The sequence below is a fragment of the Diadema setosum genome, chromosome 10 (assembly GCF_964275005.1).
Source record: "Diadema setosum chromosome 10, eeDiaSeto1, whole genome shotgun sequence".
In the NCBI taxonomy this organism is placed as follows: domain Eukaryota; kingdom Metazoa; phylum Echinodermata; class Echinoidea; order Diadematoida; family Diadematidae; genus Diadema; species Diadema setosum.
Genome location: NC_092694.1, coordinates 20306841 through 20327715, shown reverse-complemented (window position 1 = coordinate 20327715; position 20875 = coordinate 20306841). Strand labels below are relative to the sequence as shown.

The following is a 20875-nucleotide window of genomic DNA, read 5'->3' as shown; positions in this document are numbered from 1 at the left end:
CGAAGCACATTTGCTGGGTAATATCGTTCTGGACATAATCAATGTGCGTGTTTATACAGGAGCCTCTCGCATCGGCGCGCATGAGCCGGTATTTTACCTCCCGCATGAGCGCTTATTTCTCGTGTTTATACAGAAGTCAAAATACCGGCTCATGCGAGCCGATGCGAGCGGACCTCAGCTGAACCGGACCTCTCGAATTTTGGGGTCAAGCATAGGTCATATTCGCAGTGCAGTTTATTGCATGATGGGAAAAAATTAAAAAAATCAAGATGGCAGCGGTAAAGTCATCAGGACCACCAAGCTTGAAGGTCATTCTTGTAACGTTCCTCTTGATAACCACCCGGCCAAATGATCAATTGAAATCCAGTTTTTCAGTAAGAAGGAGAAGACGTGGTTCGATCATGACAGATATTAAAATACGCGCTTTCCGGTTACCTCTCGAATTTCGGTCGTCTGTATAAACACACAGCAAAATACGCGAGGCTCCTCTCGCATCGGCCACCTCAAAAGGTGGTGGACGGAACCTCTCGCATGAGCCTGCATTTGGTGGCGTATGCCGGCATACGCCGTGTTTATACAGAGCAAAATTTGAGAGGTCCTCTCGCATGAGCCGGCATGAGCCCGCATGAGCGCGTATTTTGCTTCTCTGTATAAACACGCTCATTGAAATACTAACACATAACTTACATGGCTACAGCCATGCAAACATGCCATGTAAAAAGTCATGGTGAGGTTTCAAGGAAGTGTGTATGTGCGCGTGCACATGATAATTTAGTGTCCGTTTGTGCGTGTGTGTGTGTGTGTGTGTGTGTGTGTGATATGGAAGAATGTGTTTATAATGTCAGTTTTTTGCGTATGTGTTTTTTTTAGCTGCGCGTGGGGAGGGATAACTAGTAAGCTGTTGCTGGCATAAACGTTGATATTGATTTTATCAGCAGCTTTGAATTTGATGAGTTTATTTGGCAGATTTGTATAATTATGAATTCGGAGTGGAGCTTGCGTGCGGGCAGATGCTGCTTTTCTGCATACGGTCCATTATGTTATTTATCAACATTGGGAAATCGTTTCGTCAGGAAGGAATGTGGTGTCGGTTCGGGTGTGCGTCGGTATGTGGGAAGGGGGTTACATTTCGTTATTGCAAAAGTTTGTTACTCTGAAGGCTCATTCGTCCGAAGGCTCATTCGTCCGAAGGCTCATTATTCCGAAGGTTCGTTATTCCGAATTTCATTTTTGGATCAACGAACCTCTAGGTATAGAGAATTGTGTGTTTCGGATATTAAAATGAAGCCTCGGAAAAAACGAAACTTCGGAATAACGGAACTTTCGTGTGTGTGTGTGTGTGTGTGTGTGTATTTGGGTTGGTGAATGTGGGTGTGGGATGATTTAGGTTTTGTTTAATCAGGGGTTGGTGGGTTGGGGATTGGATTTGAAGAAGGATAGTTATAAATGGTATGACAGATGTTGGTAGGATTTAATATTTAGGATAGATGTAGGCCCTAGATTTGTTTCGGATGGGGAGGGGAGGGGGTGGTCAGGTTTTTTTATGACTGATTTCATTCTAGATTCGTGTAATGTATTTGTGGTTTTTTTATGTATATGCCCTTGTAAGAAAGAAGGTGTTACATGATCCAAACCAATGTATTCAAGGAATATAGGTTTGGTAGGGCCCTACATGTCAAAACTTTCTCGTGAAGAAATTGTTAGTAGGGTTGGTCTATAATCGAGTTATCTATGTTGAAGTGAGATTATTTGTGGTATAAATTGACAAATGGATTTGTTTCTGTTTCGAATTGCCATTTGTAACTTTTTTTTTCATGTTACACCCAGAATGAGTCGATTTATGAATGATTTGAATGAAATCAATGAATATCAAGGAAAAAAAGTGTCGAGTTGGTTTATTTGCATTATGAGGATTTGTTTGAGTGTTTGTTGGTGTTTGTTTGTATTACGTATGTATTAGCGGTGTGCAATGGCAGTTCGTTTGTGCTAAAATCAACTAACGATTGACAAATTTTTTACGGCGTGTGGAAATTATTCGCTCATGCATAAAGCATGCAAAACCTATTCTGGGACAAAGAATAGTGGTATGGACGTTCTAGTTTATAAGACTGATGGAAAAAAATGACTGCAGTGAAAAATGAACAAAGACAAATAACATTTGGGGAGGGTACCTCCCTCGTATGTATTTTCTCTGGGTCTCTCTCTCGCCTAGCCTGCCTCACCGCTGATATTGGTTCACACACCCATACTATTTTTAGATCAACGCTGGTGTGAAATTTTTAAACACGTGCTCATACACTCTCAAGGCGTTTGTATTGCCACAGTAGCGCCGCTATATTCCACATACACACGTAAGCATACAGGCACACGTATACACACAGACAAACAAACCACTACAACTATGACCACCACACATGCACAGTTTCTACATATTGTATTATTATACTCCAAACACACACACATACACACACACACACACACACAACAAATCATACACATCACATATCATGCAGCTCACAATACACACACACACACACACACACACACGCACACGCACACACACACACACGCACACACACACACACACACACATACGCGTAACTTACCAGTCATACCCATCCCACCAAAGCTTAACACCGGAGGAACCACCCCAAGCCCGGGGCGACAATCTGTGACGGGGCGACAATCCGTGTCGCAACAATTTTTTTGCCAACACGGATTGTCGCCTTCGAGGTCAAAAACTGGGAACTGCACAAGCGTCACGGATTGTCGCCAGGCGACAATCCGTGTAGGGAGCGACAATCCGTGCCGTCAGCGCCCGTCACGGATTGTCGCCCCGAGCAGGAGGCGACAATCCGTGTAGGGGCGACAATCCGTGTCGCAACAGGGGTGCCCCCCTTGGGACCCAGGGGAGGGGGTAGGGAGGGGTCCTAATGGGGCCTAAATTATACATTTTCATCTTCTTCTTGCGAACCCCATGACCCATTTTCACCAAACTTGGCAGGTAGCATCCCTAGGGGTGTAGGATCTCAATTTGTGCATATGGGCACCATGTTCCACCTGGAAGGCCCCAAGGGACCCAAACCTCCCAAAATTAAGGAATCTTTAAAGGGAAGGTAAACCCCAAGATCAATGTGGATTGAGTGAAAGCAGCAACATTAGTAGAACACATAAGTGAAAGTTTGAGGAAAATTGGACAATCGATGCAAAAGTTATGAATTTTTAAAGTTTTGGTGTTGGAACCGCTGGATGAGGAGACTACTAGAGGATATGACGTATGAGTGGACAACAATGCAAAGAAAATATAAAGGAAATTCAACAAAAATTCACTTTTCTAGAATTATGAAAGAGCAATGGACCAACCGCTTTCAGAAAGCATGGGGAATAATTGCTACCCTTAACATATGTCAATATCAAGTTGATGGAATTTGTAATTTTCATGAAAAATTGATTTTTGTAGAATTTTCTTTGTATTTTCTTGGTATTGTTGTCCACTCATACGTCATAACCTCTAGTAGTCTCCTCATCCAGCGGTTCCAACACCAAAACTTTAAAAATTCATAACTTTTGCATCGATTGTCCGATTTTCTTCAAACTTTCACTGATGTGTTCTACTAATGTTGCTGCTTTCACTCAATCTACATTGCTCTTGGGGTTTATCTTCCGTTTAAACATCTTCTCTAGAATCATAAGTGATAGAGCTAAGTTAATACTATTAGCTAAATTTACTACTATTAATGACTGTAGCTTCAAGTTTGTTTGATAGCAGATCCAGGGGTGCCCCCCCCCCCCCTTGTGGGCAGGGGAGAAGGGTGGGGAGGTCCAAATAGGGGCCTAATGCGTAAACTTTTTACATTTTCATCTTCTTCTTGAAAACCTCACGGTGGATTTTCACCAAACTTGGCGGGTAGCATCCCTACGGGGTTTAGGATCTCAATTTGTTAAAATGGGCACCATGCTCCTTGGCCCCCCCCCCCCCCCCCCCCCCCCCCCCCCCGTCTCCCAAATTAAGGACTCTTAAAAAAAAGTGTTCTTTTGTAGAACCAGAAGTGATAGAGCTAAAATTGATACTATGAGGGGGGGGGGGTCCAGATTTGAGCCCTAATTGTACATGTTCATCTTCTACTTGAGAATGCCTGGTCAATTTTTTGGTAGAGCTGTGTGTAATTTAGATTAGTGACTGCGTGAAAGGTGAACTTGCGATACTCAGGTGAGCGCTAGACCCGCGGGTCTCTTGTTTAGTCTGTGCTCGTCTTTGAGAATGTTATTGTCCTCGCTCTGAATCTTTACCTGACTATATTTATAACAATATAACAATTGATTATAAACATGGCATCACTGATCAGTGTGTATTCCATGGCAGGCTATGTAATGAATAAAGTTACAATCAATAGCAACTGAATACCTAGAGGCCCTGACATCGCACCCAAATTTTGAAGTCAGAATTGTGATAGTGTTGGGATATGTAGTTCTCTCTTACTTGGACTGTCCTTTTTTAGGACAAAGTAGAGTTGATTTTTTCAATCAGGTGCTGTATATTTATTGAGATTAAAGTATTTACGCTTGTTATTTGGAATTTTGTGCATGTGTTGGTTGCCTTCACAGTCAAGTCTTAGAGGTGATGGCAGCATGCAGAGGTGATGACCTGCAAGAACTCTGCGAAGCTCTGTATGAAAACACAGGGAACATATTCTTCAGTACTTTGTGATAGATGATCTGCAGACATTCTAGTGAAGAGTGCCTCTCTTCAGTGCTCTTCAGCAGTGAATGCTGTCATCCATGTGACCAACATGCAGATGCTGAAAAACCTTGATGTGCCTGTAAGGGAGCGGCATGGATGTGAGACTCATTTGAAGCAACAGTACCAGCTGGAGTGAGTTTTACATTCAAGACTGCAGCCTGGAGTTTCTGAAGGTACGCCTTACTGGTCTCTGCTGGAAGCTGAACCTGGTCTGCTGCATGGGTTTTCTTTCATGTAGAGGCACTGAATAGACAATTTTGATGCACCCTGATCATGGGGTGAAAACATTTACGGTATTATTCATTCTTGTAGGTAAAGATATATGGCATCTCCTATCAGCCTACTCTGATGAGAAAAAATGCAATTGCCAAGAAAGGTAGTTAACACAAGGCTTTTGATGCTGTTCCACCCCTCTTACACAGCATTGAATGAAGGTCTATGATCACCATAGCAGGTGGCAATTCTTTTCTATCTTAGCTTGAGATTCATGTCAATCTGAATATTCCATTATGTATTTGCTTTGAATAAGATGCAGATGAGTCTTTGTGCTATTCTTTGGAACAGTATGGTAATTGAAAAACCAAAAGCAATTAAAAGATGGGGTGAAAGTGTATAAGTAATATGCCACACACTCAAAAGATTATGCCATACAAACATGACAATGTTTTCAGTATATTGATGGGTGGTAAAGACTTTCGTGTTATGCATTAAGGAAGAACAGCTTCAAGGAATGCTTACAGCATACAATATAGATAACCACAAAATACTAAAATATTAACCACAGGTAAATGCAGGGCCTGTTGACATGAAGTAGTTATACAAAGTCCATGACTTTTTAGTTCATGTCAACTACTGCCATGAGCCAACTCTACATGACAGTGAACAGAGGTGGGGGACTTAGTCATTCCAAATGCAATGGCTTACACTGTATGTAGTTTACATGACCCTCTTTGCAAAACTGCTAAAGCAAACTTAGAAATAAAAGTGGTATTTCCAAATTGGCTAAATTCTTTTCAAATTGATTTTTTACAAGAAAGTGATTTCACAGTTTTAAATGATGGATGCTGAATAAAGTCACTTTGGCTTCAGGCACTTTAAGAGTTTCTTTGTCTCATTGTTTCAAAATACCAATATGAATTTCACAATCATGTATGAACACTGATTTACTGGATGTCTATTTACTTTCAACTTTAAAATAGTTGCATGAAGTATGAATAGAGAGTTATAATAAGGGGGAGGAAAATGATGATATTGGCTTTTCTGACAGTGATGGGGAGATTTGTCTCTGTGTCAAAGTGAGAATGTCAAACATGATGAAGGAAAACAGTGATTGTGCTGATGCTGCCTGTTCACAGTAAATAATGATCATAACTTTTTCTTATTTAGCACTTTTACAGGGACCTGATCAAAGCACTGTACACTTAACATACAGCATTCACAAAATACACAAAAAATATACTGTAAAAGTGGACATTTTCGTGTGACTAATTTTTCGCGTTCGGCTGGGTAAGAAGAGTTTCGCGTGTTTTTAATTCCGCAGAAACCAGACATCAAATACTGGAACATATGGTAAGCAAAAATATTTGCGTGCTTTTATTTTCGCGCTGGTTTCGGATTGTGTGAAATGCGTGAAAATTTCAACACTATGAAAATTTCCACTTTTACAGTAATCAAAATTCAATCAGTATGGTCTTAGGTTTCCTTTAAAAATTTCTTCCGAGACACATAGGGGGAGTTGTTGTGGTAGAGCGTTCAAGACAACAGATCCACCATACATGAGAATGTGTGTTCAATTGCCTTGGTGTTTGTTTGTGGGATTTGAAGTAATGTCATTTTCTGTGGTAGCCATACTGCAGAGGATCAAACTAAGGATCCTGCAGAGCAATGCTGGTGAGACTCTCACTCTGGCTTGGGTATGGACTCTTAGGAAATGATGTCTCACAATGTCTCACAGCTCCAAGGGTGGGAGGTAGCTTGTCAATATTCTGCCCTGTGCTTGCAGAAGAGATGCCATCGCAGTTCGGAGATAGTCCTGATGTAGATGCCTTTGGGTTAGTAGGCTGCACAGACAAAGCTTGCCAGAGTAGCCAGCAACCAAATGTCAGTCCTTTCAGCCCCTGTGGAAAGCATCTGCTTAGAACTGATTACATCTCTTCTGCCTTCATGTAAAGTTGCAGCCAGGTTGCTATGCGTATCATATTCCAGTGTTGTCAGCACCAGTGAACGCATAGAAGGCTGGCCCTATGGCTCTCCATAATATAGGTTCTATATCAATAACCCAGAGGTCATGAATACAGGACGTGTTCTTCAGCACGAGCTCGAAATTTGCTATAACTAACACTAGTGACTATATTTGCTATGACTATTAGAACACTACCAGTCTACAAGAATCTTCAGCTAAATGAGTGAGGCAGACTTAATCAGAAGAAGGGAAGAAGAAGAAGAAGGACATCTGTGTCTGTAGAGAAGAAAACCTTTTCTGGGTGGTAGAAGGCTTTACGGTGCACCCATACTTGCCAACTAGTAAGATTTTATCAGATTCAGTAAGATTTTTACGTTAAAAATAGCAAAATCAGATTTTCTGTCAGAGAAATCAGATTTTTTAAAAATATTTAGATATACCTTTCATGTGTATTTTCTGAAGATTTGACCGAAAGTAAGATTTTTAACTTCAGTTTGCATAGAAAATAAGATTTTTGCAATCCATGAGTAAGATATTTCATATTGAAATGTTGGCAGGTATGTGCACCACGTATTCTTTCTGGAGTATGTGAGTGGCCCTGAAAAGGGCCTACCCAATCCTGACGTTTCGGCAAGTATGTTCTCGCCGTTCTCGAACATGCTTGCCTAAACGTCGGGGTTGGGTAGGCCCTTTTCAGGGCCACTCACATACTCCAGAAAGAATATGTGGTGCACTGTGAAGCCTTCTTCCACCCAACGTTCTACCACCACGGAAGCCTTCAAAAATTTCAAAACCTTCTCTGCATTTGATGCGTTTCTCTGTGATGCTAGGATAGCAAGGAAGATCAACAGTGTGTTTACCTCTTCATGATTCCTATCCTAGAAAATAAGTCTTTTTTGTTGCTTCTGGTATGCCCTGAAGAAGAGATGATGACATATTTGTGTGTTGCACTGTAGTACTCTGGAGTCTTTGAAGCAAGATAGTTGGTCAGGTCAGCCTTTGACTTGCTTTGCAAAAAGGAATCTGCTTGTTGGAATATTTTGTGTCATCTCTGACCTGGTACTGGATTGATCAGCATTTCTGGTTGCAGCGACAAAGCATAGGATTGCTTCAACTTTAAGTAGGTAATTCATCATTGCCTTGAACATTGCATTCTTATATCTGTTTTTGTTTCTCACATTCTTTGAAAGCTGTGATAATATCAGTAGTGGTTAAAGCCTTAAGTATAGAGTGGTGTTTGCTTGTTTTGCTTTGTTTCAGCTTCAACTTGGTCTGTTGCCTTCATGACAGACCTCTTTCAGTTAAAGGTTTTCCTTGAAGAACTTTTCCAGCGCCATTTCATAGAGAGCTACATAATTGTATGAATAGGCGTGGGCATGACGAGGATTTGCCTTATTGTTGCAGACCTAGAGATATCAGCTTCTATAATATAGAAGCTGATGCTGAGATATATCATATTACAGCATCATCAATGCCAGGAGGCACCAAGACTGCATACAGTAGCCAAGACAACATGAAGTTCTCCCAGTCATAGGACAACTGGGCATTTCAGGTTAGGTCTGGCATCTAGCATTTGAACCACGTTCTCATAAAGAGTAAATGATTATAGGAAGGAGAATCTCTGTGTCCTTCTTACGAAGGCCACCGATTGCTTTTTGGTTTAAATATTCTGATGAATTTAAAAATCTCAAAATGTTCTTTACTTCCTTGCAATTTGTTTCAGCTAACAGCATTGTTCTTTCTATTATAAATCGAGGGCATTCGATTAGAAGATGTTTTGTGGTTTCTGGTACTCCACATCTTTCACATAACCTGGTATCATGCTTCTGCAATAAAAATGAATTATAATTTAAGCCAATATTATCCATTCTTAAAAAGTGCAAAAATTGTCTCACTGTTTTTTTGGTTTAATACACATTTGAATGTCACTGATACACAATTTTGTATGTTTTTTAGGGGGGAGACTGTTTCTTCTCATGTTTTTTGCCATTTCTTCATATAATATAGTCTGGTAATACTATTTGACTCACTTGGTTTTGGACTTCTACTTGATTGTGTGTTAAGGCTTGTTTAGCCGCTCTATCTACCACCTCATTTGGATGGATCTCGCAGTGACCTGGGATCCACTCGAAATATACCTGAGTTCCTTCATGGCGTAGATTTGTATACAACATCAATATTTCGTAGATGATTTGTTCTTCCCGATTGTTTTTTATTGCTTGCATGGCACTGAGAGAATCAGAGAATATCACTGCTCTTGTATACAAACCTTGCAGTTGGTTTAGCCAGTGTAGAATGAGCACAATAGCTATTAATTCAGCTCTGTATGAAGAAGTATTATTTTAGAGTGTCTTAGATTCTAGATGATTGTGATATGGGACAAAAAAGGCCGCAGCTACTTTTCCTTTGTCTGGAGACTTGGAACCGTCCGTGTATATATGCAGATAATTTGCCCATTTTTGATTGATCAGTTCTTAACTTCGCTGTCTTTGATACAAAATATTATCACTCTTCGAAATATAATCAGTTAACTCCGTGGATACTACCGCCGTTTCATAGTGCCACAATGGTATTGGAGTTGTCATAAATAATGATTCTACATTATAATTCAAATGTTCCGACAAATTCAATACTCTCTGTGCAAAAGGTTCTCTGGTGTTTTTACCTTTGTGAACATTAAATTGCCAACAATCTTTTAACTGTTCTGCAAGAGGGTGATTCGGGATAATAACAACACGCTTTTTTAATCTTACACGAAACATTTCACGACGTAAATCTAGGGGCATTTCCCCTAACTCTACCTGTAAGGTTCTGAGAGAGGTTCCCTTTTTTGCCCCAGCACAGACTAACAGAGATAGATACTGAATGGAATTCAAAACATTCTTTACGTTTGTTGATGCGGAGTCGTATGCCTCACAAGCATGATCCATGAGGGAACGTATAATGGCTCTATACACCTGTAAAATTTCTTGAACCTTGGTGCAAATATGAGCATAAGCTATACATTTTAATATGTTGATTTCTTTCTTGCATCTCTAGGCTATATCATGTATACGGTTTCCAAGTTAGTCTACTATCAAAAATGGCACCTAAATATTTGTGTTCTTTCTGAGGGATGAGTTTGTTTCCATCAATCGTTATCTCAAGGTGCTCTTCTCTAGTTGAGCGAGAAAACAACATTGGAACAGTTTTCTTATGTGACATTTTTAAATCCCATGATGAAAACCAATCATTCAGCGTATTCAAATATTCTTGGATATATTTGCTGGATTCTCTCAAATCACTTCCAGGTTTCCAGATTACACAGTCGTCTGCATATAACAAACAATGCACAGTAGGTGAAGTGGGGATATCATAAAGCATTACATTAAACAACACTGGACTGAGTGGACTACCCTGTGGAAGACCATGACTAATTTCCTTCGAGGGAGATAACTGATTTCCTACACGTACCTGGAATGTACGATGTAACAATAGATTACGTAAGTAGAGAAGTATGTTACTCCTTAGTCTCGGTTTAAATAAAAGTCCTTTGACCCACAGGGAATCAAAAGCCTTCTCTAAATCTATGAATGCTGCTATTGTCTTTATTCCTGTTTCTAAATTCTTCTGAATATCATTTTCTAAATAAACAATGTTATCTACTACACAGCGTCCCTTTCTGAATCCATTCTGTATTGGAGGCAAAAGAGAATACTTTTCTAAATAAAACTGGAGTCGCTTTTTTACCATACTTTCCATTGTTTTCATAAAACATGATGTTAAAGCAATAGGGCGGTATGAAAGTGTTTTTGTCGGGTCTTTGTTTTGTTTCAAAATCGGAATCAGCACTGAATGCTTACACGGTGCTTGAATTTCCCCGGTCACCCATATTTTGTTTATTGTAGAAAGCATCATGTCTTTCCTATTTTTGGAAGGTTCTTGTATACCTGGTATCCTATCTGATCTTCCCCAGGTGTTGCAGAAGATTTCATCTGCAGGGCCTTGTCTAATTCCTTCATTTGGAAATTTTCATTGATTGAAAGCATCATATGACCTGTTTCCCTAAAAGGGAGGCTGTTAATTTCTGTCATCAATTTCTCTATCCGTTCTATTATGAGTATTATTTCTCCCCATGGAAATAAAACTTTTTGAAATTTGATTATAAATCTGTCATTTGTAATCAAAACAGGGAGCTTATTAGGTGTTTTTACTGATAAACCGTTTAGTCTTTTAACAAAACGCCAGATTTGCGAGGTTGGGGTAAATCTATCTAGTTTTGCACAGTAGGCCTGCCAATATTTTTGTTTTGCTTATCTTATGGTTCTTTGGGATTCTGCTTTCTTTTTCCTGTAAAGTTTCAAATTTTCTTCACAGAGACACTTTCTTAACTTATTTTTTACTCTGTTTCTTTCTTTAATCTTTATCGAACAATCTTTTGTCCACCAAGGGACAGGATCCCTTTTACATTTCTTATACTGTGGTGCACACTCGTCGAGTACAACTGTCAGGGACTTCATAAATAAATCATAGATTTCCAATACATCTAATCTGTTATATGTTTCTGAGTTGAAATTTCGAAAATGTTTCTCACAAATACACTCAAAATCATTCCAGTTCATTCTCTTAAAGGACCATTTCCTTGTGGGATGATAACTTGAATCACATGTAAATTGTTTGTTGCTGAGATACAAATCTATTCTAATGGGAAAATGGTCACTTCTGAATCTATCAGATAAAACTCGCCATTCACATTTATTTGCTAGGAACGGTGAAGTGATAGATAGATCAAGGCAAGATATCTTGCCGGTGTGTGGGTCGATTCTAGTCCCAGATCCATCGTTAAGAATTACCATATCATTCTGCATAAGAAAGTTTTCAATTATGCGACCGTTACCATCTGTTCTTACAATTCCCCATAACTTATTATGGGAATTAAAATCTCTAAGTATCAATAAATATGATACATCTTTTACACAATTCAATAATTCATTCAGGTTTTCTTCTTTCAATTTGTTACATAGATTATTATAATTAATCACCGAGATGATACAATCATCTAAATGAATATTTATCAACTGCATTTCACAATCTATTTTCAAACTCGGGTAATCATAATTCAGGGAATTATGTACGTAAATAGCGCATCCACCTCTAAGACCGACGTCCCTGATTTTTGAGAGACAAGTATAATTAGGGATATGTGTTATTTGATTTTCTGTATACCACGTTTCCTGTATACATATCACATGAATAATTTCTTCTCTTTTAGAATCTAAGTACTTTACCAGTTCATCCCCATGCCCGTGCATGCCCTGCGCATTCCATTGTAAATCTAGTATAAAGAGAGTGGGTACGATAAGGTTCATTAACTTGCTTGTACCTGCCTGGTGTGATAGCAGTGAGAACTGGTCAGCGGTGGTAGTAATGAAAGAGAGTATTTCTACCTCTGACCGGTCTTTAACGAAGATAACCAAGAGCTTGACGAGGAAAAGAATCAGTTGCTCGTTGGTGGCTGTTGTTAGGAAGTTTTCTTTCAGCAGGGTTGGGGGTGAAGCCTTTCCTTCCATTGTTGTTTCGTTGTGCAAGGTTTTTGGTGGAATTGTCTGTTTGGACATAGGTATTTGTGGGAGTTGCCGAGACTTGGCGGGGTTGTGTTCGGCAGCTGATGGGTTGGGTTCTGGATTTCTGTGAATTTGTGCCTGTAGAATGGTCTGGGTTTTCTTTTTGTCTGTGTTGATGTCGTTTCCTTGATTTGAAGTTTGGGATTTGTCATGGTTTTGTTGTTTTTTGGTGAATGCTTTTGCTGCTTGTGCGTATGTTAATTTGTTTTCAACTCGTATTCTCTGGATTTTGTTCGCTTTCTTGTCCTTTTCACAGCCTTGGTATGCGGCTGAATGTAACCCTCCGCAGCTGATGCATTTTGGCTGATCCTTTTTGGTACAGGCCTCGAACGTATGTTCTCCCCCGCACCTGACACATCTTTGTTTTGCACGACATGTTGCTGCCGTGTGTCCATGACTTTGACAATTGTAACACCATGCCGTCAATCCCTCGTTTGAGGCGAGTCCCCAACCCCAGTTACCCAAAGTGGGGTGCGTATATTTGTCGTTTGGGAGTTGGGAGTCGAAGTACTTGTCCATTGCAAATAAACTTTCTGCTCAGGCGTGACAAACCTGGAGGCCAAGCCAGGGTTTGATGACTCCAGCAGCTGTCGTATTACGTAAGAGCATGATAAGGATATCTGCCTGTGGCAGACCATTCAAAGTGAACTCAATTTTCTCTATCCTTTCTAAAGTTTTCAATTTTATATTCTATTGAGAAATTCTATGGTCATCCATTTTACATTTCAAACGAAAAAAATTGACCTGTAAATAACGAAAATACAGGAATAAGAAGGAGAGCATTGCCAGTTTGCCGGTGCTGACAATGTGCTATTTGGCAGTGAGTTACAACGGGGAGGTGAGACTACCTCCCTGGTTACAATCAGCCTGCTGACTGGATCATTGAGAAAGCAGCTGTCGTATTACGTAAGAGCATGATAAGGATATCTGCCTGTGGCAGACCATTCAAAGTGAACTCAATTTTCTCTATCCTTTCTAAAGTTTTCAATTTTATATTCTATTGAGAAATTCTATGGTCATCCATTTTACATTTCGAACGAAAAAAATCGACCCGTAAATAACGAAAATACAGGAATAAGAAGGAGAGCATTGCCAGTTTGCCGGTGCTGACAATAGGCCCGTTCACACACAAGGGAAAAAGTGCGATTTAAAAATCGATTTTCTTATCGCGATCAAAATTTCGAAATTTTTTCCAGTGTGGACAGAAAAATCTCACTAATTACCGCGATCCTTATCGCGATCCAACTCGCACTATTAGTGCGATTTTTCAGAATAATCGCGATTATTTTGCCAAGCGTCGTGTGTGTGAGCGCGATCGAGATTCGGAAATCGGTATTTTTAATCCCATCGTTCGTAGCGCGTGCGAAACTCTATTGGGACTGCGGGCGGGGTCAGTCTTCGGTCATGCAAGTTTCGCGCATGCGCAGTTTGGCCACTGATCGTTCTTTCCTTGCTGCGAAGTGCGATTTTTCCCTGTGTATGAACGGTCGAAAAGAAAATCGAAATTTGGATCGCGATTGAAATTTCGATATTCGTTGTTTGTGAACGGGCCTATTGTGCTATTTGGCAGTGAGTTACAACGGGGAGGTGAGACTACCTCCCTGGTTACAATCAGCCTGCTGACTGGATCATTGAGAAAGAGAGAGAGAGGGAGAGAGAGAGAGAGAGAGGGGGGGGGGGAGAGCGAGGGGAGAGAGGGAGGGAGAGGGGGGAGAGATGGGGGAGGGAGAAGGTGAGAGCAAAATGGAATGACAATAGTTCCGGTCACTACAGTACAGGCATGCTCTGTCTGCATACGCTGAATGTCTACACTCACACACACACACACGTACACACACACACGCACCATGGAGCTACATGGCCCATGCCAAAACCAAAACAATCTCCTCCTCTCGCGGTGCCCCCCCCCCCCCCCTCCTGTGGCGCTGTGGCGATGACTGATGCTTATACCCCTTTCCCGCTGCCCGTCTCGGTGAACCACCGAGAGGTTCCCCGGTGAATTCACCGGGGAACCTCTCGGTGAAAGTTTCAGTGCCGTCGTTTCACACTGCTCTCGGTGAAACTTTCCCCTAGACGGGTTTTCTGCTCGCAACGTGGGTGATCTTATGTACTTGAGTTTGTTGTGCATCTGCGATTTGGTTTTTTCGATCCCATGTTCAGCAAGTTTTCGGAGGAGGGACTCGTACGCGGGGCCAGCGTCAGCCGACGTCCTGCTCAGTTCTTCGTTCACTGCTGCCTCGCTACGTAATTGAAGTTACAATCTCTCTTCGTCTTTGGTCCACGTTCCAGCCATTTGCAAAATTCCCTCAAATTTCAGCAGTACAAAACGTCAACGGATTTCTCCTGCACACTGTAAACCCAGCACTTGACGAGAAAAGCACAAAATACGAAAAAATCAAGCAAGAGGCGGACTGTATCACTATCAGACTTTACTGGAAGAGTTAAGAGCTAGACACTAGAGGAAGACGAAGAAGGGGAAGCATCAAAGCGATCAAGTACATTGTAAACCTATATCAGCTTTGTATACAGCGCGTGCTAATTAAACAATACAATGCACAGCACGATGGAAAACAATGCTGTCGCTCTGTGAACGCCACATTGCACATGAAACGACATACTATGTAGTGTCGTGTGTATGTTTACAAACACGAATTACTAGTACCCTGTACGTGTGGATTTGGGAGGTCGAGTGCGCGCTAGCTAGCTGAAAACGTGTGCATGACCAGAAACAAGACATGACCTTTGACATAATCTGCATATTTTCCCCGGTGTTTCACCGAGACAACCTTTCACGCTGGGCGCTCTCGGTGAACCACCGGGTGATTTCCCGTTGAACTATCGGTGTTTACCCAGGACGCTTCTCGGGTAAAAATTGCCCAAAATTTCATCGGTGTTTCACCTAGGCTTCCCCTAGGTTTCAACCGAGTGACCTTTCACACTGCGGGGTTCCCCGGGTGCCCCCAGGTGCCCCCGGGGAAGATTTTTTTCAGCGGGAAAGGGGTATTAGATTAGGCCAGGGTCAAGAAACAGGTGTTTTATATCTTTGACTTTAAGTCATTGATTGCCAAGATATGCACTGGCATTATTTACTGGGGTGTAGCCTCTTCAAACGAGAGATTTGCGTCATGCTTTATATTATTTTGATTAAGTTATTTAACATAAGTGATTTGCGGTTAATTTTTGTTTCCCATTTTAGGTTTTTTTACTTAAATAAGACAGTTTTTGATATGATTAGGAATTACGCTACAGGATTATTTCATAATAATTAGCTCACTTTAAAGCTGCATTGAAACACATTTTTTTTTTTGAATTAATGGAATCATATAATTTTGTGGATTATTTAACTGTCCTCCTTACTGTCTTTTATTTCTAAAGCACATAGGGGTAATATTCATATTGTTATATGCGCTTTATTAGAATGGTTCATTATTATAAATGTATCATCATCATGGTTACTAGCTTGTTTATTATGGTTTTAATTTAATGTATGTTGCACCACTATAGTTGTTGGAGCCTCAACCAAGTTTATAACCTCTGTGATCTCCACTGACAGTTGACACATCAAGAAATGACTCTCTAGCCACCGTTACCAGACAGGCTGACTTTATTGTGGAACTGCAACAGCATTCCAGTAAACTGGCAGTAGACCGTCTACAGCCGACATTAGCTATTAGCTACTAGCCGTTCCATCTGTAGCAAATTATAAACACAACCAATACTCATAAGGGCATGTTCAATTAATACCCAACACTAAATGATATTGATAAATCATACTTGCTAATTCCATCCTGCTTATGTGTCCACATATCAGATCTCACATCTGTATGCTATATTACACTTCCTTTTGACCACATTGTTACTTATGTAATTCCCCCAAATAGAGTTACATATGTATCCTAAATCATATTCAATATCATACTTCTTTTTATTATTTACTCAGCACTCTGAAAATAAACTGTCATATTACATATCAACCTTCCATATGTTTACTTAACTTGTGTTTTATACACCTTCCAATGAATTATCAGACAGACATATTAATGATTACCCTTTCATCATTTAAATTCCTTACTTCAACCTGTATCAGATTTATACACCGTTCATTTATATCAAATTGTACGCATCAATATCCGTACAGCACACATCCGCATGTGTACGGTACGGTGTACAGTGTATATGTACGACGTGCTTAACGTTACAATTTCACGGTCACATCATCAGATTATAAACCCTGATATTTTTGTTCATAAGTACATCAAACACATAACCTTTTCAGTACAGAACCATACATTAATGATTATATTTTCAAATTAACTCATCTAAATACTCACATTAACTTTGGGCTTATTCAAAATATTTTCTTGATTTTCCACCAAACTGTCAATTTCGACCACCCCAAAATGGCGTCGAAGTGGCAAGGCAAAATAAATACGCTGCCCTCTAGCGACAAAGTCTTAACAAACTCTCAACTCACGCCTATGACGTAAATCTCGTCTCCGGCTATAAATTAGCATAAATCATCTGTTTCTCACATCACGGCCCCCTAAATGTGAAATAACAACTGAACATTTACCTTTCTATTTCTGCTTTCTTTTGACATCTAAAAAGGTTCACATTTGACCTGTAAAATTTTAGTTACCTGTACTTTGGTTACTTTAACACAGAGTAAGTCATGAACTTTCTTATTATATATTTTAATGAAAACGTATACTAAAACATCCAAAGTAAATGTGTATATATATATATATATATATATATATATATATACAGTAAATGATCTGTACCTTTGACATAGACAGCTAAATCAGCTTGAAATTTTATTCTTGTTCCAAAGGTCTACAGAAACAATATGACATAATCTACTCTATTCATATGCATTTAGAGCATGATCAGTTTGTTGTTGTTAGTTTTTACAACTTCACGCCAGAAATGGTACAATAAGCAACCTTCTTCATACCGTGATTGAATAAATTCAATTCTCACAAATATATGTGTAGTGTAGCTTCAAACAACCATGCTCTGGATACCATTACTGCTCCTGGGTAATTACACGTATATCAGGCAATAATTTGCTATTCAGCATTTTGCAACTTCCAAACTTGTCACACTCGATTCCAGCATTTACTATCATAGCACACTCTATCTCATAATACTGAAACCTGAGTAACAAAAGACACGTCAACCCTTTAAACAAATGCCCGTCATATTTCAAACTCTGACACAATACCTGCATTATTGAACGGATATTCACCTTGTTTTTCTTTGTTCAAACTTTAAGGCACAAATTGCACCCAATTACCCTTGTACACAGTCTAGCATAAGCAAAACACATCACACAGTTCCTATTATATGTAATTGCATCAAACGCATTGTTCATTCTACTTGTCAACCTGTTAAACACAGAATACCCAATTTAAAACACATTATTTAGCACATTTTAAGATATTACTCTGTTTTGGCAGAACTTCACAGGTAACTTTCAACTTCTTGAATTTTCTAACCAAGCAATACCAATTTGACTTCAGAAGTTTATTTTGTGGTTTTTGTTCTGAAATAATCTCAATAACTATACTCAGTAGTAACCATTTGAGGAGAATATGGGTAATTATCCTGGCATTTTGAGAAAAGCATTACATTATCCTCAGGCAATGATACTTCCTCTTACAACACATACATATTGTTGAAAAAGGATCAAATTATATAACACAGCAAGTTAGCTTTGTCAGTTGGTATACAGTCAGTATGGTGCATGGACTCTTGTTGTAAGAACCCCACTGGGAAATCAATGTTTGCTCTTCCTTCATGCTTTAAAGTCTCAAACATGGAGTTTCTCAGAATTTCTGCACAATTTTGAAATAACCAGGCATCTTTAATTGCCAAAGAGTTTGTTATAACAAGAATTCACTGAAATGGTTCACTCCACATGAAATAGTTCAATCATTTCACAATGCCAGTCTCATAAGTCCTCTGCGGCTCCTAATTTAGGATTCAATGTCCACACTATGCACAAATATCTCCCGAATTGTACCTATCATGTCCTTCATGGCCCGAAGCTCAAAATTCATTGAGTTGTGATGTCCCTCAATTTCCAAAACTTGCATACTCGCGAGTTGTGACTTCACTCAAATCCAAACTGCACATTCGTGAGTTGTAATATTGCTCAAGATCTAAAACTGGGAAATCTCCGGAGATCATCAGAGTGGCGGCGCTAGGCACCACAATTTTCAAATTGGCACATAACTATAGTTCACACATATCTTTCAAAGTGGTAACGCTAGGCTCGCACCACCTAATCTTAAATCAGTTTCCAACTTGCATCACAAATTATATCACAAATTATAAATCTGCCTCCAAAACCATGACAAGTTTGACGATCGGTCTGGTCAGCGTTCCATTCTTCGTCTTCAGCTTCACACTGCGTACAACACCACTGTTGTCAGGAATGGTCTCCAGAACACGTGCTAACATCCAAGCATTACGCAGTACATTTTCGTCAGCTATCAGCACCAGATCTCCTTGCTGCACATTTCTTCGTTCTTTCGCCAATTTTGCCCTCTCCTGCAGTTGAGGTAAGTATTCTTTTGTCCAGCGCCTCCAGAACACATCCGCTAAACACTGCACCTGGCGCCATCTCTTTCTTACATAGAGGTCCGTCTGAGCCGAGACTGTAGGAGGTAACGCCGGCTTCCTGTTCATCGGGATCAAGTGATTGGGCGTTAACCCTTCAACATCATTTACATCCTCCGACACTCTCGTGATGGGTCTGCTGTTGACTATATGCTCTATCTCACAGAAGCGGGTACTCAGGCTTTCATCTGTAAGTGTCTGCTGCCATATTAATGTAGTGAGCAGCCTCCTGACCGTCTTTATTTGTCGTCACCAAACTCCTCCAAAGTGAGATGCACTCGGAGGATTAAATCACCACTGAATGTTCTTTTGCAGCATAGCATCACTGATCTGTTCTTTGTTCCAGTTCTCTATTTCTTGCTTTAACTCCGTCTCAGTGCTCACTAGGTTTGTTCCATTATCTGACACAATCTCTATTACCATCCCTCTCCGAGCCACAAAACGCCGGATGGCGTTAACACAAGAGTCTGTATTTAGGGAGTGAGCAACTTCTAGATGAATGGCACATGTAGATAGGCACGTAAACACCACTCCATATCTTTTCTCCATGCTCCGTCCTCTTTTCACCTTGAATGGGCCAAAATAGTCCACGCCCACTCTCGAAAACGGAGGTTCATCTGGTATTAGTCTACTCCTCGGGAGGTCTGCCATCTTCTGTTGCAGAGTTTGCGCTCTCACACGCCTAAATCCAGTTCTTCTCACGGAGTACTGATAACACATAATTTCTCCCACAGTGTCCAGATGTTTGATGCATCTCTCTCAAAATCAGTTCAGATACATGACTACATTTTGGCAAGATGACAGGGTGTTTAGCCTCCAGAGGTAAGGCACTTCTAGTCAACCTTCCCCCAACTCTCAAAACACCTCCATCAATTCTGGGATCAAGTTGATAGATTGAACTCTTCCTCTTCAATCCCTGCTTAGACACACTACCATCACCACTGAGCACTTCTATCTCATCCTTGAAGAACTTTCTCTGTTCATGTTGAATTATTTTCAACTCTGCTTCCTCCATTTCTTTTACAGTCAGTGGCTGTCCCTTAAGGTTAGAGTGTCCTCTCATGAACTTCATACCACATAGCAGCCATGCTACAATTCTTTTCAGTTTGTACCACGTACTTTGTTTCTTGATAAGCTTCTCTATTGTGTCGTCATCATTCTCTCCAGTAGTGCTGAGAGCAGTAACCTTATTCACTTTACTTCTAGATCATTTTCGAGCTCTCTATACTCCAGCACACTATTTCTTGGCCATGATTCTTCATCACCATACAAGAAATCAGGACCTTTCAGCCATCATCCCTGCAACTCTTTCGGAGTCAAGCCTCTTGTGACATCATCTGCCAGGTTCATCTCGGACCCGACATGTCGCCACTGTTTCGGATCAGACCCTTCTCTTATGGCTGTCACTCGATTCGCAATGAATGTACGGAACTGTTTCTCTTCATCATTGATGTAATGGAGCACAATGGAGCTGTCTGTCCAAAACACTGACTTGTTTAGTTCGAGATCCAACTCGCGTCTGATCATCTCATCCATTGTTACAGCTTGCCGCCATTAGTTCCAATCTCGGGGTTGTCACCTTTTTGAGGGGTGCGAGACGTGATTTAGCCATCACAATGTTACAGGATACTTCTCCCTGTGTGGTTTCCATACGGATGTATGAAACTACTCCATATTACGCCTTCTCTGAGGCATCACAAAAGTGGTGAAGTTGATACTTCA

The 20875-nt window shown here is 40.3% G+C and overlaps 1 protein-coding gene across 1 annotated transcript in view; it reads left to right on the top strand.

Moving 5' to 3' along the window:
- The window catches only part of LOC140233605 (deoxyribonuclease TATDN1-like), a 39518-nt gene extending 33679 nt beyond the window's left edge, over positions 1-5839 (top strand). Inside the window, 1 exon segment of the mRNA XM_072313704.1 lies at positions 4606-5839. Within this exon segment, the coding sequence (XP_072169805.1) occupies positions 4606-4708 (103 nt within the window). The 3' untranslated portion in view covers positions 4709-5839.
- The last annotated feature ends 15036 nt before the right edge of the window (positions 5840-20875 follow it).